At 44.0% G+C, this 20,201-nt stretch overlaps 1 protein-coding gene across 1 annotated transcript in view; it reads left to right on the plus strand.

The window, feature by feature from the left end:
* The window catches only part of MED13L (mediator complex subunit 13L), a 175,947-nt gene extending 158,388 nt beyond the window's left edge, over positions 1-17,559 (plus strand). The window contains exons 25-31 of the mRNA XM_082202873.1: positions 106-248; positions 785-943; positions 2,454-2,630; positions 5,283-5,437; positions 10,720-10,881; positions 12,362-12,474; positions 14,482-17,559. Coding sequence (XP_082058999.1) covers positions 106-248; positions 785-943; positions 2,454-2,630; positions 5,283-5,437; positions 10,720-10,881; positions 12,362-12,474; positions 14,482-14,614 — 1,042 coding nt within the window. The 3' untranslated portion in view covers positions 14,615-17,559. The remainder of the gene's footprint in view (positions 1-105; positions 249-784; positions 944-2,453; positions 2,631-5,282; positions 5,438-10,719; positions 10,882-12,361; positions 12,475-14,481) is intronic.
* The last annotated feature ends 2,642 nt before the right edge of the window (positions 17,560-20,201 follow it).

Below are 20,201 nucleotides of genomic sequence, written 5' to 3' on the forward strand. Positions count from 1 at the left end.
ATGGAGCATACGTTTTAGAAATCCCATAAATTCGCAACTTAAATTAGGTTATTGCTACCCTAGGCTGAAATACAAAAATATTCTTTTGTTCTCTCATCTTCATAGATCAAGGAGGTGCAAGGTATCGGCCCGTAAAATTGGCTTGCAGAAGCTGTGGGAATGGTGTATTGGGATCGTCCAGATGACATCACTGCCCTGGAGAGTTGTGATTGGACGCCTTGGGCGACTAGGCCATGGGGAGTTGAAAGGTACGCTGAGCACGTGCTCTTTAACAGGTTGCAAAGCATAGCAACAGGTACTGACTTGGGGAACAAAGTTGCTTATGGTATTATGTTACTTGGAAGAGAACCCTTGCTGACAGCACGACAGTACAGATTAAAACCACACTAAGCCACAACAGTCTTGAGCTCAGTTTAACCCCCAGTTAAGAAGTCCGGGGGTCTTCACCTGTAGTACAGAATCATGTCTTCTGTTGGCTGAAAGGGAGGTGGGTGAGAAAGGGGGGAGGATGGGGAGAGCAGGTGAGCATGCAGAGCAAAGATTATAAGGAAGGGCATAAAGGAAGAGGAGAGAGCTCTTAAGAACTATGAAGCAGAGAATGATGCTGAGGGAACCAGTGTGTGGATGCAGAGCTGTGCAGACAGGGGTGTGTAACCGTGTTGCAGTCAAGTGGGCAAGTTTCCCCTTTAAGTACTGGGTTGAGTACTGTTGGGGCTCTTTTGAGTGTGAGAAGATCCTCTGAGAGACTCCAGTGGCATTTTCTCCCTTGCTCTCCCTTTTCCAGACTGGAGCATCCTGCTTGGAGAGTGTTCGCTGCAGACAATCAGCAAGCAGTTGAAGGAGGTGTGTCGGATGTGTGGGATCTCTTCTGCAGACTCCCCCTCAATTCTCAGTGCCTGTTTGGTTGCCATGGAGCCCCAGGGGTCATTTGTGGTGATGCCAGGTAATAAGCCACACTAGAGTCTGATGTTGTGCTTAATGTGTTTATCTTCACTTAACATCTCATCCATTTCCACTATTTTGGGTGGGGGCTGGATTTGTTTTCAAAATGATATATCTACATTGGCATATGTTGAAGTACTGTGCCCATGTATTTAGCACTGTGAAAAGATGTAGTATGACGAAGCGGCAGGAGGAGATGACATTTCCCTCATTTCACAACCCTCAAATATAAAATACATTGATCTCCTTTTCAATCTGACTGATGAATATTGTGTTCAGATGAGAGTAAAATTTACATGTGTTGAAGCAGTGCAACTGCCCATCTTTGCTGGATCCTGGGTGCTGGGTGCAACTTTTTGTCAGAGCCCAATCCGCACAAATTGCTTCCCCTTGAATGACCCATGAAAGCATCACACTGATTTGGTCCACATAGATTGGGCTCCACATGCATAAGCTTCAGGCAAGCATTGTAGCTAACACTTGGATGTCCATTGGACCTAGAGGAAGGAGAGGAGAACCATAAGAGCCCCATTCCCCACTGCATATAGGCTTCTAGTCATTATAATCTCCTACTCGGGTAACATCATGTAGGGGAGAGCAGGGACAAGCACGTTAAGTGTTCTAAATTGTGCAGGAACCTTCCACAAGTCCCAGAGGTTCTTTGCTTTAGAGGTTCAGCCTCCAATTAATGGGGAGAGGATGTGCTTAAGAATGTAAGAGCCTTGCTGCTCAATCACGCCAAAGGCCCATGTTCTCATTGTGACCAACCAGATGCTGAAGTGGGAGTCTCACAAGCAGGACATGAGCACAATGCTGCTTGTGTCTCTAAACCACAGTTCTATGCATTCTTGTTACTTTTCAACAGTATCTTTTATAAAATAAAAGTAGCAGCCTAAAACAATGTGGGCACCTTCCCTTTATATTTTGATTTTTAAACATTCCCTGTTCCTGGAAAGCCTTCCCCCAGGGGCATATAATTAAAACCTTTGTCTTCCTTATTGCATGGATATACTGAGTTAGAGAAAAAGGCTGATTTGAATGCAATGGGGAAACCATGGTTTGACCGTTTGGTTCTCCGTTCACATTTCAGTTCCTTCACTAACTTCCTTGTTTGGCTGAGCCATAGTTTCCAGTTATGTTCATATCAGCAAGCTTTGCTTTGAACTTGGGTTGCAAATCCAGTTCAACCCATTGTTTCCATTTCAGGTTTGGGGAGGATAAATGTGAACTGGAGATGGGTGATTCAGATGCAACTGCAAACCCTGGTTTGCTTGTACAAAGAATTGTAGAAAGGATTAGTGTATGAGAGGGAGGAGGAAGAGCCCCACCATTTGGTCTGAGGATCAAACCATAGGCAAGCAGCTGTGTTCTGATTGGGCTATGCTGGTTTGAGTCCATTTGTTCCTGTTGCTTCTTTTGATAGTCTTAATTTCACACACTTGCACACTCTCTTTTTGATGGTGCCTTGGCCATTCTGAGGCCTGACAAACCTACTCTGCTTCTCTTGACAGATGCTGTCACGATGGGGTCTGTGTTTGGCCGCAGCACTGCTCTTAACTTGCAGTCGTCCCAGCTGAATACGCCACAGGATGCCTCTTGTACACACATCTTGGTGTTTCCAACCTCTGCAACCATCCAAGTCGCTCCAGCAAACTATCCAAATGAGGATGGATTCAGCCCCAATAATGGTAAGTCAGCTGCTGGGCAGCGTGTAGGGAATTGCCCTATAATGTTGATCAAAACATTCTTTCTCTAACAGTCATTGGCAAGCGCTGCTGCTTTTATACCAGAAGCATGAAGACAAACAATGGGAGCTTCTTGTTCATTGAGAAAAATTGTTTCTTCTTTTTCTGTTCAACTGACTACTTAGCCACGTGCTCTTGTTTAGGAAGCCAAATTGGCCAATATTTGCAAGCTGCGCATAGTGAAAAGAAGCCAAGCTTCTTTCTTTAATAGCTTTGGCTAATTGCAAAGACTGTGTGGTATGGATTGGCATTGCTGTGGCTAGTGAGGATTTTGTAAGGGCCGGTTGTTTTCTTGCCCTATAACCATATGCGGCAAATATTTTTTGTGGATGTATGATTTGCCCTGTTGTTCTGTGATTAGCATCAAGCTGATCAATCTGCATGCTTGCACTGCGCCTGATTCGTAGGTTTCTAGAGGGTCTGGAATCATGTGACAGGGAGGGATATTCTGGAGAGAGGCAAATAATGAAAGACCAGCAGAGATACATGGATAAACTACACAGAACCCAGAAGCTCATTTCCCAAAATGGTTCATCCTTTTGCAGAAGCTTGGCTATTTGTTCCTATACATATTTCTTAAAATGAAACAGGGAGAAGGAGAACAATGTGGAAGATAAAGGTGTTCTATAAATGAAATAAATAAAAATGATTTGAATTATTAAGGTTATATTTGTAAAAGCTGCTTCTGAGTGGAAGAGTGGTTTTTTATTTATTTTAAAAAATCAGTTTATATCCTGCCCCTCCTCTTGAAGAAATCCACGGTGGCAAACACATAATCAGTAAAACAACTCTTCAGCAATTTTCTGTAGGAAAATAAGGAGACTGTTAATACTTTTCAACTAGAGAGAGAAGAGGCCTTAAAAATGGATGCAAGTTGCAGTATGAAGGGGGCCCTTCAGTGATTGGTTTTTGTTTTTTTAATGCAAAGGCCTGGCTTTGATCTGCTGATGGAATTTAGTGGGCCTCATGGGGGACACCTACCCTCCAGTGCCACTATCCTATTATGGCCCCCAAATTCCGCCTGAGCACAGGGCTTCCAAATATTTAACCTGCATTAACCTAGCCTTTGGGGTTTCGTGTGCTAATTGGAGCCATGTCTAAAGGCTAGCATTTTCCAAAATGGTGTTAAGATTTAATTTTCTCAACTCCTTGTTCTATGTTTAATAATTAAAGCCTCTGAAGCCATTAACCCTCTTGTTTGTGCCTTGGAGGCTTTCGAGAGCATGGCAATGGCTTTTTGGTTTGTAGCGCACACGTTTATAGGAAGCAAGTTTTAATAAGCCAAGTTAAAAATCACTTACGACTGCTGTCTTTGGAAGAGGAGGAGGAGAAGGAAGAGTGAAAGATTTGTTTGGGGGGGGGGAGAAATGCTTCAGAGAAGGTGTGGATGAAGAGAGGAGCCAAAAGGCTCCTGCCCACCCCCATCTCTTGGTCTTTCTCTCTCTGCCGCAAATCAACATCATATACTTTCATTTGTAGTAAGTCAAAAGTGGTATTCTTTTTTTTTTTTTTTTGACACACACAACCAGCCAACCCAGTGCCCTTGGAAAGGGGAAAACCATTCACCAAACATTTAGATCTCCTTCACAAACGAGAGATCTGTGTTTGAAAATATTTTTGGAATAGTTACTGAGCAAGAATTTACTGCCACTTACTTCACTTTCAGCAGGGACTTCCTGGAGAGTGCATTAAGAAATGGAACAACCTGAATTTTCATGTGTGGTGCATAACAAGCACATGAGGCGACGTAGGGGGGAAAAACAGACTTAGGGGTTGGAGAGGGAGGGGAAGTCACATTGCATAAGTGGAAGTTCTTGCATGAACAGGATGACTCCCTTGGATCCAACCCTTTCTCAGCCTAATATGCCTCGCAGGTCTGTTTTTAGAATGAAGTGAGGCGTCACCATGTAACACTGTATTGAGCTCCTTTACTGTGTGATATAAATGTAGTAAAGAAATGAATATCCACGTTAAAGAAATTCTGCTGTCCTGTACTGAGAGCGACAGTAGGGGAGAGGGAGACGGTTCTCAGCCCTGGTCCCTTAACGCGAAAGGTTGCAAGGCTTTGAGCCACTGATGAGCAGCTGCCCAATTAGCACGTGCCCTGTTGAAAACTGAGTCCTGGCTACTGTCCTGATGGAAGGGACACCTGTCCAAAGGCAAATGTTCTAAACAACAATCACAAGCAACACGTCGGCTAATAATATACTGACAATATTTTTATAGCATCACACTGTTTCAAAATTCATGAACAGGTGACATATAATATGTGCATGGAGTCACAAATTAATATGAATCAAATAAATGTTCCATAAACAGAAATGGTAGGAGTGGTAAGTCACTTTCAATGATCACTAAAATGGTCACTAAAATTTGCAACTCCATGCACATATTATATGTATTCTGTTTATGAATTTTGAAACGGTATAAAAATATTGATGTTTAGAGTGTCCTGTTTTGCAACACAGGGGATTTTCAAAGGCAAATGTTAACAGTTGCCATTTCTCTGTGCAAGTGCTGCCATTTCCCAAGTCATTCTGTATCCCACAAGGCAACATGACTAATCTCTTCTTTCACTCTTCCTTCCTCTTTGAGATGACATGTTTGTCCTTCCATTCCCGGATGACATGGATAACGACATTGGGATTCTAATGACTGGGAATCTCCACTCGTCTCCCAACTCCTCACCAGTCCCTTCCCCTGGCTCTCCTTCTGGGATTGGAATAGGACCATCCTTCCAGCATAGCCGGGTAAGTTCCTTTTGATTTCCGCACTATACCCGCTCAGTAGGTAGTGCTCCAAATCCATTATGGGTTTGGGCTCTTGTCTCCCCTCCCTTTCAGTTCAGTCACAAAGTGCTTACTTTAGAGCGGGGGTGGGGAACGTCCTGGGGTCCACATGCAAGGGGAGCTAGGGGAGTGACTCTTACCTTTGTCCAGTAAGGCTATATTCCAGCCATGCAAAAATTTAAGGGCTTCTGCACTCATTCACCTGCCTGTCCCAACAGTATCCAGCCTCCACCCATACAAGCAAGAGACATCATTGCCGCTCAAGGATACATCCCAGCCAGGCAAAAGCACTCAAGGGGGAATATGAAGCACAGCCCGTGATGGGTGTGGCCTCAGTAGAGTCCTGAGGGCCAGATAAAGAGGCCTCGGAGGCCACATTCAGAAGTTCCCTGGGGTCCTGCTTTAGAGCAGCTAGGATTTCTCTGGGGGAGAATGTTTTGCCATGTTGCAAGAAGCAAGCATGACAATCGAATACATTTGGTTCTTTTTGCAAACTGTGCTGAGGTGCCCTTGGCTTCAAGGAATCACATTTAAAGATTCAGTTTTGGAAACGGGCTAGATTTAAGTTTCCACAGAAGGGTTTCTGCAAGAAAAGAGGCTTTCCCCCCACCCCCACCCTCCTCCTTTCCTGCTAGCAATAAAACCACCCATCGGAACGCACACTCTCCAGGTGCTGGGATTTTTATGCAGATTTTGTTTTCTTAGCCCAGGGTGCTTGTAGTTCAGCAGTTAGTTCTCCTTAAAGTGGCTTTTAAGAAGCTGGCTCCAGCATCAAAGCTTATTTAAAATGTAAATTAATTTTGTTAATTTCAGAAAGGAAGGTTCTAACTCTGGAAAGCTTAGCGTATAAGTTGAAGTGTTTAGCAAAGTTCCTCCCACTTGCAGCCTCTGTGGCACGAGGCACTTCACGGGGGTTATTATGTATGCCTATCATCCTTTGCTTGGAATGCTCCTGCAACCTGCAGGCTGTGCATTTTTAAGGAGATGGTGGTGGCAGCGGCAGAACCTGTAAAGTGTTTTCTCTTCAAAAGAGAACATTTCCCTTCATCTTCACTTTCAATAAATGAAGGATAATGGGGACAATAAAGTCAATAGAAAGGTTCTGATGCTGCTTTCCTGATTAATAGCACATCTGTGAGTTTCGCAACTCCACTAAGGCAAACATCTGTTTTCTTCTTCTTTTCACTCAAAGTGAAATGGCTTTGTTTTTGCATCCCGGGGGTTACGCATTTACTCCAGTGGCAGGTGCGGAAGTGGTGAGATCTCCAGTGGCCCCTAAAAGCAGCTACTGTGTGGATTTCCTTTGGTGTGGCAGATGCAAATTTTCCAGAATCCTGTTGTTAACTAAGTGTGGCACTGAATGATAGAAATAGGCTGCTGGCCTAGTTTTTATATTGTATTCGTGTGCCCCCCCCCCACTGACATCTTCAAGTTCCTGCTCTCTGGGTTAACCTAAATATATTGCAACATGCACACCTGTCCATAGGGTACTTTTTTGGTTCTTAAAAGCAGAGATGCCTCTGTTACCTAACTATCGGGACTCTTCCCAACCCACACCCTTCACATCCTCCTTGGGTATTTTTGTCTGGCTTGAACTTTGATAATGCCTCTTGCTTCCCTGGATAGAGGATAGAAAGGGATGCCCAAGTGCTTGTAAAACTAGCCTATGGTACAAAGGTCAAATTGCATCCATTGCTCCACTCACTTTCCCCTCTGCCCTGACTAGCTCTGGCATGCGGCCCCCAGAAAGTTCCCCAGAAGAGAAGGTGGCCCTCTGTATGAAAGAGGGTCCTCACTCCTGCTTGAAAGTGTAGCCTTGCTATCCGTTCTGTACCTCACCACCTCTGACCCCTTGCAGCCTTCCCATTCTGCACCCAACCCCTGCAGTCTTCAAGCAAACAGGTTGTTCAGTAATTTCTACCAAGTCGTAGCCATTTTTGCAGATTGTTCGCAACACGGCGTGACGATCCTGCACAGCCTCAGATTCCTCCCATAATGAGATGAGCGATCAGGGAGTTTGGTAACCCAGCGAGGCCCCTTGTAGGCGAATGCCTTTTGGAGCAACTAGCTTAACCATTAACACGAGCCTGGTAATTGAGGTGTAATTTTTGCTCGTACAAAAGCAGCAGCGTGTGATCATTTCCCCCCCAGGTCAAGGGAGGGCACCCTTTCGTCCGTGGACCTTGTAATTAATTGCTGCGGTTTGCAAGCGAGTGCTGCTTCCATGTCCTGCTGTTGAATTTTCAGCCAGGGGAACTCTGAGTCATTCTGGGTGGACAAACTGGTCACTTTGAGGGCCAGCTTGATGAATAAAGTAATTTCAACTTTAGCAGGGACCTGTTAAGTGGGTCCTTTTGAGGATGTTGTGGTGGTCAAGCTGTCTCTCAAATCACCTGCAGTTACTGTAAAAATGTACCACAACTTTATTGTTTTCTGGAGGAGGGATGGGGGTGCATATTTGTATTTTATAACTGAAAACATTATAAAACACTACAAATTTAAAATCTTGAACAGTTCCACGGAGTTTGGAGCCCAACCTGTTTTTAAGGCAATATAGGTTTTTCCTTCTTGATGATTGTCTAAGAAGGCCTTCTGTCATGACTAAGGGCTAGGCTGTGTTTTGCTTTGCTTTGCTTTGTTTTGTTTTGTGTGCTTACCAAGAACATTACAATCATCTTCTACGATCTGCTAATGGAGTTGAGAAGTTGACTACTTTTGTTGGTGCTAGAGGTTTTCCTAAGGAAATTTTTTTAATCGTAACAATTTCTGGTGTTCATTTCTTGTTTCTTGTCAACAATTTCTTGTTCATTTGCATGCAGCAAAAACAATGAATTGTTTTGTTAGCTACTAAGATGTTTTGCTCATGTATGTTTGAAGGATTGCACAAGTGTGCATGTAGATATGAACAAATCCTCCTAATACCAAGCAAATAGGCCTGGAAAATATTTAGTGGAGGAATGCCCCCCTCCCCATTTCCACTAACCAAATCTCATGTGTTACTCTTCCCAATTACCAAATTGCAGCCTCTCTTTTTATCCATCAAAGGATGGATTTGTAGCTCTTTGAAAAGAAAGATAAAGCAAGATCACCTTTCCATCTCAGCCATATGCCTTCTTCTCCTTCCATAATCTTGGTTGGTCTTCCTGTTGTCCTTGTAAGTTAAATCGCCAGAAGTTGCTTGCCATCTAGTCAGAGATCCCCAAACCATGGTCTGTAAGCCTCATCCAGGTGGCCTGCGATATGTCTGCAAACGTACATTTAAAAACCATATAGCAGGCACATCCAACTTCCAAGAGACTGCGATCTACTCCCACTATATAAAAAACAACGGGCAATGATCTATCCATTGGATTGACCACAGTTGTTGGGCTTTTGGAGGGGAAGCTTCATCAAAGTTGTTGAGCTTTTTGGGGGAGGTTCAGCCAAAGTTGTTGACATCTCTAGCACAGCACCTTACAAGTGCTACAACTGGCAGAAAAATCATTAAGTGCTCTGCCAAGACCCTTAGCAATTTCAGATGGTCTCTGGGAAAGAAAGTTTGAGAATAACTGCACTATACCATTGAAATGTAAGCTAAGACAATCATCCATCTCGCCACAGTTTGATCTAAGTGCCTTTAATTACCAGAATGAATGCACAAATTCTGCCATCAATACACTGTGTGATATGCAATACATATAGCAGCATATTCCACATGATACTGGAAGTAACCCATATGAACAGTGTGACTTGTAGACCAGTTTTGCATTGAACGTTGATTGATTTGATGGAAGTTGTTAGCTCCTGCATCCGTCCATATTTCAACCCAACTGATCAACACAAATGTTGATCGGAAATTGTCATGCTCAGAAAGCAAAGAGAAGCCCAGTGGAATACAAATGTATGTTGAAACAAGACATACCATTTGCCTGGTATTCTAGGGTTTGGCAAATTGCCTTCCTTGAAAAGATCTCATAAACTAAAAGTATCTGAATGGGCAGAACTCAAATTACTGTTACTCGGCTGTACGGCATGATTTTCTTTCTTATACAAATATTGGGCATGTGGTCTATCTGTGTCACCAATATATGCAAATATATACAGTGGTACCTCGCAAGACGAATGCCTCGCAAGACAAAAAACTCGCTAGACGAAAGGTTTTTCCATTTTCGATTTGCCTCGCAAGACGAATTTCACCTATGGGCTTCCTTCGCAAGACGAAAACGTCTCGCGACTTTGTTTCCTTTGTCTAAAAACAAAGACATGTTTTGTTTATAAAGTTAATTTATTTTCCCTTCAATTTTTGAACTGCTCTTTACAGTATGTGTGACTTTAAAGAGCAGTTAATAAACTGTTGTTGTACCAAATTTGGCTTTGTTTGGACTTTTTTTGACCATAGGAACGCATTAATTGATTTTCAATGCATTCCTATGGGATTTCGTGATTCGCAAGACGAAAAATTCGCTAGACGGCAAAACTTGCGGAACGAATTAATTTCGTCTTGCGGGACACCACTGTATATAGAACCTTTGTTCTCAGTAGTGATGGAACTCACAGGTGGAAAATAATTCTATTTATACATATCCTTGTTATTTATTAGTCAATACTTTATTATTATACTTTATTATTGGACCTGCACTGCATCTTTGTACAGTGGTGCCTCGCAAGACGAAAAGAATCCGTTCTGTGATTCTCTTCGTCTAGCGGTTTTTTCCTCTTGCGAAGCAAGCCCATTGACGGATTAGCGGATTAGCGCTATTAGTGGCTTTTAGCGGCTTATCTGCTGATCGGATCAGCTGATAAGCGGCTTAGCGGCTTAGGAAAAGGGGGGGGGAGGAAAAAAACCCAGCAGGAACTCGCAAGACATTGTCATCTTGCGAAGCAAGCCCATAGGAAATTCGTTTTGCGAAGCACCTCCAAAACGGAAAACCCTTTCGTCTAGCGGGTTTTCCGTCTTGCGAGGCATTCGTCTTGTGGGGCACCACTGTACTTTTGTCCTTCCAGCCTGCGCCACCTTATCATTTACATTTTTGATTCTTTGTTTTCTCTCTGTTTCTTATGCTTGCCCTTCTTAACAGGATCAGTAAAATATTAAATGAGAAAAGGTACAACATTTGCATGATTTGAGGGGAGGACAAGACTGGCAGTCAAATTTGCCACCTCCCTTTAATAAGCCTCCTGTACCAACCGAAGCTAAGTACCCATTGTCTTCTCCATGCCTAATTTTGCATTTCCTCCCCCTATCCCCCTTCTCGTTTCTCCAGAGCCAAGGAGAACGTCTCCTCTCCCGGGAGGCACCTGAAGAACTGAAGCAGCAGCCTCTTGCTCTGGGGTACTTCGTCTCTACTGCCAAAGCTGAGAACCTCCCTCAGTGGTTCTGGTCATCCTGTCCACAGGCCCAGAATCAGTGTCCCCTCTTTTTGAAGGTTTGTTGGACATTTTTTGAAAAGAATGTCATTGCTTCTCATGGCATCTGTAACCTGAGTAGAGCTCTTTTACTCTTGGTCATAGATAAGTTCTTAGACCCACCTTTGTAAGCGCCTTGTATGTGCTGTAGAGAAATGCACTCAGGGGAATGTTGCGTTACCGTCTTTGGCATGACCACATCCATCTTATCTTAGCCAGCACGTCTTGCTCTTTTGTAAGAATGTACCTCAAGCGGACGGGACACGGGTAACGCTGTGGGTTAAACCACAGAGCCTAGGACTTGCCAAAGATTGGCGGTTCGAATCTCTGTGACGGGGTGAACTCCTGTTGCTTGGTCCCTGCTCCTGCCAACCTACCAGTTCGAAAGCACGTCAAAGTGCAAGTAGATAAATAGGTACAGTGGGAAGGTAAACGGCGTTTCCGTGCGCTGCTCTGGTTCGCCAGAAGCGGCTTAGCCAGGCTGGCCACATGACCTGGAAGCTGTATGCCGGCTCCCTTGGCCAATAAAGCGAGATGAGCCCCATAACCCCAGAGTCGGCTGGTACTGGACCTAATGGTCAGGGGTCCCTTTACCTTACCTCAAGGGCAGGGAATTGTAACTGGGTTGTATGCTCCACTTCAGTTCCCTGGCTCAATCCCTAGCATCCCCACTTACTGGCACTGAGAAAGGAGCCTCGTTCTGAGACTTAGTCCAAGTTTCATGGATAAGCATGGATTCAAATGCCTGTCTCCCTAGTCCAAGCCCTCTTGGATGGCCAGAAACCTCATTTCAATGTTCACAGGCTTTCTTCCCATCTCTCCTACCCCAATGCCCACCCTGGACCAGATTCATGAATGCTGTTCATAATTCAACTTGGTGGTATTGTTAAAACTGGGACCAAAGCTGTCAAGGGTTCCTCTTGCCTTCCTGTGAGGTGCTTGGCCAGGGTGGGGCGGGAGGACACTTACCTAGATCAGCTGCAAACTAAGCACCTCACTGAAATGCATGTGGGCTTGCAGAACATGGTGATAGCAGCAGTTCCTGCTTTGGTCAGCAAAAACAGATTCTGATGTGATGTGGTTGGGCAGCGAGGGCCAAAATTGCTTTGTTAGGGGTTCCCCAGGGCACCTTCCTTGCATTCACCCCCCCTTTTCATATTTGCAGAATTTCCATAGCTCCACCCTCCCCATAAGAGGCAAGAACCAGTCTTGATCTCTGGCTGAAGGAACTCTTTGGCCAGCTTCCCCCCCCCCCACCAAGTTGAAGGAAATGTCTTTGGCCAGTATTTGTCATGGGCATCTTTTGGGCATGTTTTGAGAAGGTTGTGGTTCAAGGGGATGGAGGAGAGAGCAGAACCGCTCTGTAGATTACAACCCCGCTAGCCCAAGCCCTTTGGTCACCTTAGAGTAGCTGCTCCCTCGTCATCAGGTGGTGGTTATGAACCTGGAAGGAAACTGCAGCAGCCCTGTGTGGTGACACCTGTCTTTCCCCCCAAACAGGCATCGTTGCATCACCACATCTCTGTCGCTCACACGGATGAACTCCTCCCTGCACGGAACTCCCAGAGGGTTCCCCACCCCTTGGACTCTAAAACCACGTCTGATGTTCTGAGGTAACTGAGTTTTGTGTCTTTTCAAGCCCCGGAAATAAGTGCTGGCCTTTGACCAGCCCTTTGATCTTTGGTCATCTGCTTTGAAAGATGTCTGTTGGCTCGTTCTGCAGACCTTTATGGGAGGGGCATGTGCAAACAGCCCTCCTTTCCGTTGGCCTATCGTTGCAGGGCAATGGGGGCTGGTGCACAACAGGACTAGTGGGATGGAAAGCAGGGAGACCAACGGTGGGCAGATCCAATGAAAAGCAGAGCTGATTCTGCCCCATCCTCATCCCTGCTGCATCCTACACGGCCTCGCTAAGGCGCTGCAACCTGTCAGGCCCACCACTAGACTGGCTGTAAGGAAGAAGGCAGATATTTGGAGAGCTAGCAAAGGGCAGATTGAGGTTTGCGGGGCAACACCCCATTCACCAGCCAGCCTCCACTGTTGCAGGAATTTCCAGCCTAGCTGCCAGGAAGGTTGAGCCAGAGAGTGGTGAGGAATCGTCATTAGCATTTGACAACATCCTTGATAGGAAAAGCTTGAAACTTTGAAGATTTTAGGGCAGGCATAGGCAAACTCAGCCCTCCAGATGTTTGGGGACTACAACTCCCATCATCCCTAGCTAACAGGACGAGTGGTCAGGGATGATGGGAGTTGTAGTCCCCAAACATCTGGAGGGCCAAGTTTGCCTATGCCTGTCTTAGAGATAAGGTCATTTATTTATTAAAGCTAGTGTCTATTGTATTTTTTGGTGGCCAGGGGAAGGTACTCACAATCTCCTCTTAGAGCCTTGCCATATACAGTTGTGTCTTGGAGAAAGAAGCTACATTTCACCCTGCCCTTTAGGCAGGGCTATGCTTCTCAATATTCTGTCTTTCAAAAATGGAACCGCAAGCTGATCTCAAAATATTGAGCAGTAGGAAAGAGAAACCTCCTTCCTTACAGACCTCCCCCAGGTGTTAAGATCAGCAGGCAGGGTGCCCTTGGTAGTCCCACCTCCCTCCGACGTCTGGGGAGGCTGCCTTGGGATAAAGCATTCTTTGTGGGAGCCCCTAGGCTGCAGAATTCTCTCTTCACAGAGGTGTGCCTGGCACCTTTGCAACACAGCTCTTGTCAAATGCAGAAGGCATACTTACCCTCTTGCGATGTATACTTTTTTCAGTTCAATTCTCAAACCTTTATTGGCATTTATACAAGATTCCAATATGGTTCAGTACAATAAAATCACTCAGTAAAATCTGCACCTAACACTTAAGTTAATGTTGTATAACATTCACAAATCCTCATTGCATGTTGCAGAAACCTGGCTACTATCTCCATCTTAAATAATAATAATAATAATAATAATAATAATAATAATAATAATAATATTGTATTATTTGTACCCCGTCCATCTGACTGTGTTGCCCCAGCCACTCTGTGGGGCTTCCAACATATATAAAAAATAATAAAACATTAGACATCAAAAAGCTTTTCTGTACAGGGCTGCCTTCAGATGTCTTCTAAAAGTCAGATCGTTGTTCATTTCCTTGACATTTGATGGGAGGGTATTCCACAGGGTGGGTGCCACTACCGAGAAGGCCCTCTGCCTGCAGCACCTTATTTCTGTGTATTAAAGAGTTTTTAATACTGTGTTTTGATTGTCATAACCTGCCCTGGGACCTGCTAGTGAAGGGCAGGTAATTGATATATCAGATAATAATAATAATAATAATAATAATAATAATAATAATAATAATAATATACCCCACCCATCTGGCTGGGTTTCCCCAACCACTCTGGGCAGCTCCCAACAGAATATTAGAAACACAACAAAACATCAAACATTAAAAACTTCCCCAAACTATCTAAAAGTCCGATAGTTGTTTATTTCCTTGACGCCTGATGGGAGGGTGTTCCACAGGAAGGGTGCCACTACTGAGCAGGCCCTAAAGGTAGAAGCCTCGGGAAGTGCAGGTTGTGGTACAGAAGGAGCCCCTTGTCCTGACCACCATCCCTTTTCTTTCCCTTCTCCTCTCCTGCAGGTTTGTGCTGGAGCAGTACAATGCACTGTCGTGGCTCACTTGCAACCCCGCAACTCAGGACCGCAGCTCCTGCCTTCCTGTCCACTTTGTGGTGCTCACACAGCTATACAATGCCATCATGAACATCCTCTAATCACCCGGAAGCGCCTGGATGACCTTCCCCTTCAACCTGAGAAAGACGGGCCGTGGCTCGCGAGGGTCGGAGCAGCCCTTCTCCTTGTCGGACCCCAGCCTCTGGGGCCCAAGCAGCGCCTTGTTTCTTCCAGGAATAATAACAGGAGGCTTCTCCAGTGTTTGTGGAGTGTGCCTGGTGGGCCACATCAGGACTTCTGCCAAGCATACCAGACAGTGAGATGTACCGCAACCTCAAGGGCAGTGTTAAACGCAGTGGCGGGACGTTAATGGAACAACGGACCACAGAAGACAGTGTCCTTCCGTTTTGTTATTTCCTTTTTTGTTATTTTCTGTTTTGTTGCGCACGGATCTCTTTGCCTAAGAGACAAGTGCCCTCCTTTCCGAGTGAAATGTTGTCGTGACCAGTTTGGGTGGCCCAAAACTCTTTTAACATTGTTCCTTGAAAAACCGCCGGATGAACGTGGCTGCAATGAAGAACCAGTTCTTGTAGTCTTTTCAAAAGAAAAATAGTGGGATTTCTGTCTACCTGCAATTCCTGTCTGAGTGGATTGGGTTGAATGCATGCATTTGTTACCTGTCCATGTAGATGCGAACGGTCTTGGAGATGCTCTCTTCGAGTTTTGTTTGTTTTTTAATTTATTAATGGGGGCTGTTAAATTATAGAGGACCAGGTACAGTAGTTGAGCCAGCTCTGCTCTGCCAAGAAGTATTTATCGACATACCTCGCATTCTTCTGACTGAGAAATGGGGTAAAAACCATGGAGGAAATCCAAAAAAAAACCCAAGTTAGGAAGAGCATTCGAGGAAGAACTTTAGGAGTCACTATTTTTATTATTATTATTATTACTATCTTTGGTGGACTTTTTTTGGTTAAGGAACTCTAGCGAGGTTTAAATAAAGTCACGTGAACAATAACGCAATGCAGGACAACAGACCAGTGGGAGGCAATAAAACACTTTAGCGTCGAGGCAAATTGAAGGGAGAAATACTGATTAAGAGAGGAGTCTGATGGATGTGGAAATTATTCCCGAAGCTCAAGTCACCTATAAACTGGGAGAGACTCATCTGTCATATATTCGTGTGTGTTATGTATGTATGTGTGATATATATGTGCATATACACACAGACACACACATATACATAGATTGTTTACACTCTTATCAGTTTCAAATCTGGTGTATTTGTCTATAGGAAGAAAAATATTATTTCAAAGAAATAATTTTTAAAAGTTGTATCATTAAATTAGTACTTGAAAATGAAAGACCACTGAGGTGGAAAAAAAATGAATCGGTTTAGTTAAAATGTTTGCCATTTAAAAAAAAAAAGTTTAAAGCAAATCATATTATTTTTATGACTCCTTAATTCTAGGATTTGAGAAGTCTATGCTGTTAAAAGATCCCATTTCTAATGTTTCTCTTTGCACTGTGGGCAGGCCTGGGCTGCTTTAAAGAAGAGGAATCAAGTATTGTGGGGACGTGGTCCAGGTTGCTGACCATCGTCCTTAGAGAGAATACAATTTTTGAAGTTCTTCCAAAAGTCCGTCTTGTTCTGGTTAAAAAAAAAAAAAGGAGAAGAAAATAATAATAATAATTAATTAAAATTTCTATGACTTTAAAGAATATTTTTCTTGAAATGATGGTGTAAGGTTTAAAAACAAAATTTATTATTAAAAATAATAATAATAATCCCATGCGTGATGGGTGAAGGGATCGGTCAGAGGAAGACCCTGTAAATGGATCGCTTTTATTCTCTGCTCTAGGGGCAGGGCAGGGCAGGGGGGACCTTTGCAATGTACAGGAGGGGGAAAATCAGATATATCAAAACCATTTGTATCTAATGTATACAGTGTAAAATTGATTTTAAAAAAAATATTGCATTACTATTTTTTCTTAATCAGAAAGGAAAATTCTCAAGGCCTTTTGAAGAGCATTAAAAGATGAAGATTGTAAACTTGTATACAAAAAAAAAACCTTGGTGAGGAAAACTATGTAAAGTTATCTTTTACCATTTTTGGGATTCTTTGTTCCCAAAATTCACCTGAACTTTGAATTAGAGATGGATTTACTTTTACCTTTTTTCTTTTTAATGGGCTGTTTTTACCTAGGGGGTTCTTTCCTTCCCCAGAGATCCAGTTCTAATGCAAAAATTAAAATGCCTCCCCCCCACTACCCCACAAATAAGGGGATGGAGGGGTAGCGAGAAGTAGTTTTCATCTGGTGGTGTTTTTATTTAATTTTTTTTAAGTTAATAGAAGCTGGTAACATATTTATACATTTTTGTGCAAAATAAATGAATGGCAATAGATTTTAAAAAGAAAAAAATCTTATGTACTTCAGTGTGAAAATCTGTATAATATTTCCCTTTAAAATATGCATTATTTTACTTGTGAGTTTTTTACTGAATTAATCTGAAATGTACAAGCCCTGGATTTCCTACAGAGTGAAGAAGTTATTTTATTTTTTTTAATTTCTAATTTTGGAAATCATGCAGAAATTGGAATTATAACAGTTTGAGCGACGTGGGTTAGGGTGGGTGGGTGGAGGCAACCAAGGGGTGTGCAGGGGGTGTCCAGCATGCTTGTATGTATATTTCAGAACCTTTTTTAAATGTAAAAGCTGTACATTTCTTGGGGCGGGAAGGGGAGGGGAGTTCTGAGCTTTTTTTCCCCCTTGAGCATTTTTGCAGTGAGCCTCTTTTATAAATAGCCAACAATTTGAAACAAAAACAAAACAAAACGAGAAAAAAAAAGAACTACGTGAAGTTCATTTTAAATCTTACAGTATATCGCTGGTACAATACACTAAAAAAAAAAGACTTTGATAAAAAGAAGAAACAATAATAATAAAGACCTCCATTTTAAATGTCATTCATATATACCTTGTGGATGAGAGCTATATACTTTTACACACTTTTTTAGATGAATAAATTATTGAATTACTGAAACTCGTGTGGGTTTTGCCGCTCTATTTACGTGCTGGTGACTCAACAGGCTGCTCGTCGGCCCATCTTGAGTTAACTGTGCTCTTTTTTGGGGGGGAAAGGGCAAGGCGATAGGATAGCTCAGTTAGTAGAGCACAAGACTCTTAATCTCAGGGCTGTGGGTTGGAGTCCCACATTGGGCAAAAGATCCCTGCATCACAGCAGGTTCAATTAGATGACACGCGTGGTCCCTTCCAACATTACTATTCTATGACTCCACAGTCGTGAAACATTGGCCTTGTTCCAGCATATCATAGTAGACCAGGGCTGCGTTCACACAGCAGTTTATTCCATTTCCCCCATGTTTCCTTAAGCGATAATTTCCACTCTATTTGAGCTGTCACACCACGTAGAAGCTGCTCCCAGAAAACTAACGCAGTACAGTGCATCTTAAAGCACTCATTTCTGTGTTACTTGATTCCAGGGGGGAAAGGCCATTTGCAACCTCCTTAACCTAGAAAATCACAGGAGGAAAGTAACAAACTTTGGGGCAATAATCCTGGTATACAGTTATTTCCTGCCATTTTAACGGAAGCAGGCATGTGCAGAAAGGGTGGGGGATGATGTTCATTGTTGTGCCACGCCACGCCCACTGGTCTGAATGAAATTCAGAAACACTAGTATTATAATTGGGGAAAATTTCAACTTACCTGGGCTGCATAAATGTTCTGACTCCTCCCGAATCCTTTTAGTGCAGCACAACTGTGCTTTGCAGGGGCTGATGGGAAGTTGTAGTCCAAAACCTCACAAGGGCGCCAAGTTGCCAAAGCCTGCTTTCAAGTCCAGGATAAAGCCTCTACAACCTCTTGTTTGCAGGAGACTTTCCTGATACAGTCGTACCTTGGAAGTCAAACAAAATCCGTTCTGGAAGTCCGTTCAACTTCCAAAATGTTCGGAAACCAAAGCACAGCTTCTTGCAGCCAATCAGAAGCTGCGGAAGCCCCGTCAGACATTTGGCTTCCAAAAACAGTTTGCAAACCGGAACAGTCACTTCCAAGGTACGACTGTATTTCCAGTTGTCTTTCCCCACCCTTCTCACAAGGATAATTTGCTTGAGTAGGGGAGGGGCCACTGGCATGGAGGTCTGTGGGCATGCTCTCTTAATACTTGGCTTTCCTAAAGTTTCTCGAGAAAAACCTCCAAAAGGATTGCTTAACCCTTCTCCTCTAAAAAGAAAAGAAAGATACTACCCTAGAGAACTTGGGGGGGGGGGGAATGAACCAACTGCTTGCCAAGGGTTTATTCATTCCGTCAACAAGAATGGACCAGGGATACTTTCCCTCCAACTCTATGACTTTACTGCGCAATGCAGTCTCTACAGCTATTTGGATGGAATAGGAGCGATCTACCATCACTCCCCAAGTTTTCCCAAGCCTTCATCTGAGATTTATAATGCAGGATGGTGCCCTGAAAAGAATAATTCCGATTCTGTGAATTTTACTGGGAAGAGAAAAGCAAAGAATCTTAGTTTCTCAGCATTCCATCCTATCTATAACGCTCCTTATTATAATAACTTGCTCCAGAGGCACCACATATTAGATTTCAAGGCAGCTGCTTCCCAAGTCGAGGTGCTGTGACCCCTGCTCATGCCAACTCCTGTTGCTTGCCAACCTTGCCCACCCCCTACTCCTGCCAGACCCTCCACCCTCTCCCTCCGTCCCTCACCCAAACCCACCCGGCCCTCGCAGTTCCTGCAGGTCCCCCATCCCCAACCCTGTTTGGGCAAATTTGTGGAGGAGAAGGCTTGTCAGTGGCTACCAGCCACAACAGCTATGCTCTGTGTCCACTGTCAAGAGGCAGAAATGCTTCTGAGTCCCAGTTTCTGGAAGCCACAGAAGGGGAGAAAGCTCTTGTGCTGGGGTCCTGCTTGAAGGTTTCCAACAGGCATCTGGTTGGCCATTGTGAGAACAGGATTCTGGACCAGGTGGGCTCCGGCAGGCTCTTCTTAATGTTCTTAAGCAGGCACTGAGCTGCGTCCAATACAGTGGTGCCTCGCAAGACGAAAAGAATCCGTTCTGTGATTCTCTTCGTCTAGCGGTTTTTTCGTCTTGCGAAGCAAGCCCATTGACGGATTAGCGCTTTTAGCAGCTTTTAGCGGCTTATCTGCTGATCGGATCAGCTGATAAGCGGTTTAGCGGCTTAGAAAAAGGGGGGAGGGGAAAAAACCAGCAGGAACTCACAAGACATTGTCGTCTTGCGAAGCAAGCCCATAGGAAATTCGTTTTGCGAAGCACCTCCAAAACGGAAAACTCTTTCGTCTAGCAAGTTTTCCGTCTTGCGAGGCATTCGTCTTGCGGGGCACCACTGTATCCTCTGTCCGCTAGCGCAAGGATGAGTTCTTAAAGCGTTGCACAGCTTTGAGGAATCCAGCGCAACATTTGCAACAGTTACCAGCAACCCGCTCGCTCGTTCTCTTGCGCCACCATTTCCCGCTGGTTCAAAGCACGTTTCATCAGTGGAACAAGTTTACTGCCAAGTGACTTTAACACAGCGCAATCTTTTACGTCTCTGCAGGCATTAGAAGAGCTGGATCAGAGCCAGGGTGCGCATCATAGGAAGAGCTCCAACGTGTGAGCTGCGGGTGTGTCCTGCTTTTCATTATCACG

This window comes from Podarcis vaucheri (assembly GCF_965113315.1).
Source record: "Podarcis vaucheri genome assembly, chromosome: 16".
NCBI classification, from domain to species: Eukaryota; Metazoa; Chordata; class Lepidosauria; order Squamata; family Lacertidae; genus Podarcis; species Podarcis vaucheri.